The sequence below is a fragment of the Tilletiaria anomala genome (assembly GCF_000711695.1).
Source record: "Tilletiaria anomala UBC 951 chromosome Unknown K437scaffold_253, whole genome shotgun sequence".
Classification (NCBI taxonomy): domain Eukaryota; kingdom Fungi; phylum Basidiomycota; class Exobasidiomycetes; order Georgefischeriales; family Tilletiariaceae; genus Tilletiaria; species Tilletiaria anomala.
The window spans coordinates 1-2006 of NW_013546769.1; the positions used below are offsets into that span (position 1 = coordinate 1).

Below are 2006 nucleotides of genomic sequence, written 5' to 3' on the forward strand. Positions count from 1 at the left end.
TTGCTGGTCTAGGCCGAGATTGAGAGCTCATGGACGACTTGTAAACGCAGCAGACCAGGTCGCATCTTCTCATATGGAAGGTGGTGCGAGAGTGAGCGCAAATGCGAGGGAAGCGACAAGCATCGCCACAAGCGCCTTGGCCGTGATAGAGACAGATGTGGATGCAGCAGCGTTGAACTTGCCAGTCTCGCAAATCGATTCGTTCGAGCATATTTGGAAAGCTGCGAATTGACTTGTCAGGCAGTACTGCATGCCTTGCTGGCTAGCCATGGTGCCGTTGACTTGAGTGCAACATGAGGTCGTGAGGGTGGCATTCGGTGCAGCGCAGGCAGTGCCTTGGATGCTGGACGGGAGCGTTGGACGCGACATGTTGGACATGTTGTGCTTTGGGAGTTAAGAAGCGTGGGTGCGAGCAGCTGAAGAAGGAGGCGGCGGGGTCTCTTTAGCATGCTCCGGCTGTTATAACCTGCTCTGGTCTTGCGTCAAGCGGAGAGTTCCCCGCTTCCCTCGAATAGCTCCGTGGCCGCTATCATTTTAGCGGATTTTTGGACGCGTCGTCTTGTTCCTGATATCTCGAATCCCGGGCGACCACGCGACGATTCGCCCACGCGGGTGTCCACGCGAACTTTGCATTCACCCTAGAGACAGCCTAGTCTGGCTTGGACGATGTTCGCTCTTCCTCTGACCCTCATCAAATATGTCATACATAGCTGCCATCGGCGCGCACAATACCGAACAAGCACTTGCACTATCCGCCGGCAATCCTCTCAATCAAGTGTGGGCTCGTATCTCTCTCCTCCTGCGTCGCAACTGGCTTCCCCTGAAGTGTGCCGGTCCAGTTGACGTTCTGCGGATCAGGCGTCCGACACGACGATCTGTCTACAATGATATGAGGGTAACCTCTCGGCCTCGAATCGGGCCGTCCTCGCACAGCCGGAGTTGTCGGTGGGCTCGTTTTCGTTAGAAGACGATCTAAGATGCTCGTTCTGAACGCCCATGCCAATTGCGCCACGGCCAGTTCATTTCGAAAGAATCCGGATCTGACAATACACTTGGGCGACTATGATGGGAACCATCATGGGTCGCGGGCTTTGCTGCTTCAGGGACCGCCGGCGCAGCCGTTGTAGTCCCAATAGTTGTCGCCGAGATAGGTGCAGTTGCTATTGTACCTGCACTGATACTCGCCACCCTGATTGTTGTTGTTTGGCTGCTGCTCGACAAAGGTGCTCGTCTGGTGGCATCCACAGTTGGTGCCATAACAATGGTACTTGCCGATCGTAACGGCAGTGTTGGCCTGCTTGACCCAAAGACAGACGGTTCCATCGCTGATAGAGCAGGTGTACGTCTGACCCGAGGTCCAAGACTCGCTGACGCCAGCGCTGAACCCGATAAATTCGGCACCCGAAACAGTTGCAGTCCAGCCGAAGGTGTGCAAGTCAAGTTCGGAGGTGCTGCATCCTCCGCTGCCGCACTCGAGGTTCTGAGTGACTTGACGGTAGTTGAAGTTCTGATGCGGGTTTCCATCGCCGACCAGCATCTGCTTACCGCTGCAAACAGGGGGCTCGATCGCATCCGGACTGACTTGAGACGCCAGCGACGAAGCAGACACGTACGTCGGAGCGATTGCGGCTGCAGCAACTAGAAGTGTGGCGAAAGCCTTGGTCTTCAGGGAGGTGGCCGTATTGAACTTTCCGGTTTTGCGGACGGACTGGGTGGAGCACTTTTGGAAAGCGTCGAACTCGTTTGTAAGGAAGTATTGCTGACCGCTTTGACTAGCCATCGTGCCGTTGACCTGATTGCAGCACTGTGCGGTGATGGTGCTGTTGGCACCAGCACATGCAGTGTCCTGAATGTCGGACGGCAAGGATATTTGGTCGAACTATATAGCAGGAGGGTGAGAATGCTGGCGGGCAAGGTCATCTCAGTCATCGGTCTTGTACACATAGCAGAACTAAAAGTTCAGAACAACACGGGCTCACGAAGTGGTGTGCAGGTAATTTGGACAG

At 55.1% G+C, this 2006-nt stretch overlaps 2 protein-coding genes across 2 annotated transcripts; both read right to left on the reverse strand.

Annotated features, from left to right (window-relative positions):
• On the reverse strand, positions 1-556 carry K437DRAFT_86951 (uncharacterized protein). The gene has a single exon (XM_013384263.1). The coding sequence runs from the start codon at positions 376-378 to the stop codon at positions 70-72; it is 309 nt and encodes a 102-aa protein (XP_013239717.1). The 5' UTR covers positions 379-556; the 3' UTR covers positions 1-69.
• Positions 557-983: 427 nt separating this feature from the next.
• K437DRAFT_86952 (uncharacterized protein) lies at positions 984-2006 on the reverse strand. The gene has a single exon (XM_013384264.1). It carries the CDS (start codon positions 1778-1780, stop codon positions 1100-1102), a length of 681 nt encoding a protein of 226 aa, XP_013239718.1. The 5' UTR covers positions 1781-2006; the 3' UTR covers positions 984-1099.

Coding starts and splice junctions, on each gene's coding strand:
- K437DRAFT_86951 (XM_013384263.1), bottom strand. CDS start 378: ATGTCCAACATGTCGCGTCCAACGCTCCCGTCCAGCATCCAAGGCACT.
- K437DRAFT_86952 (XM_013384264.1), bottom strand. CDS start 1,780: ATGGCTAGTCAAAGCGGTCAGCAATACTTCCTTACAAACGAGTTCGAC.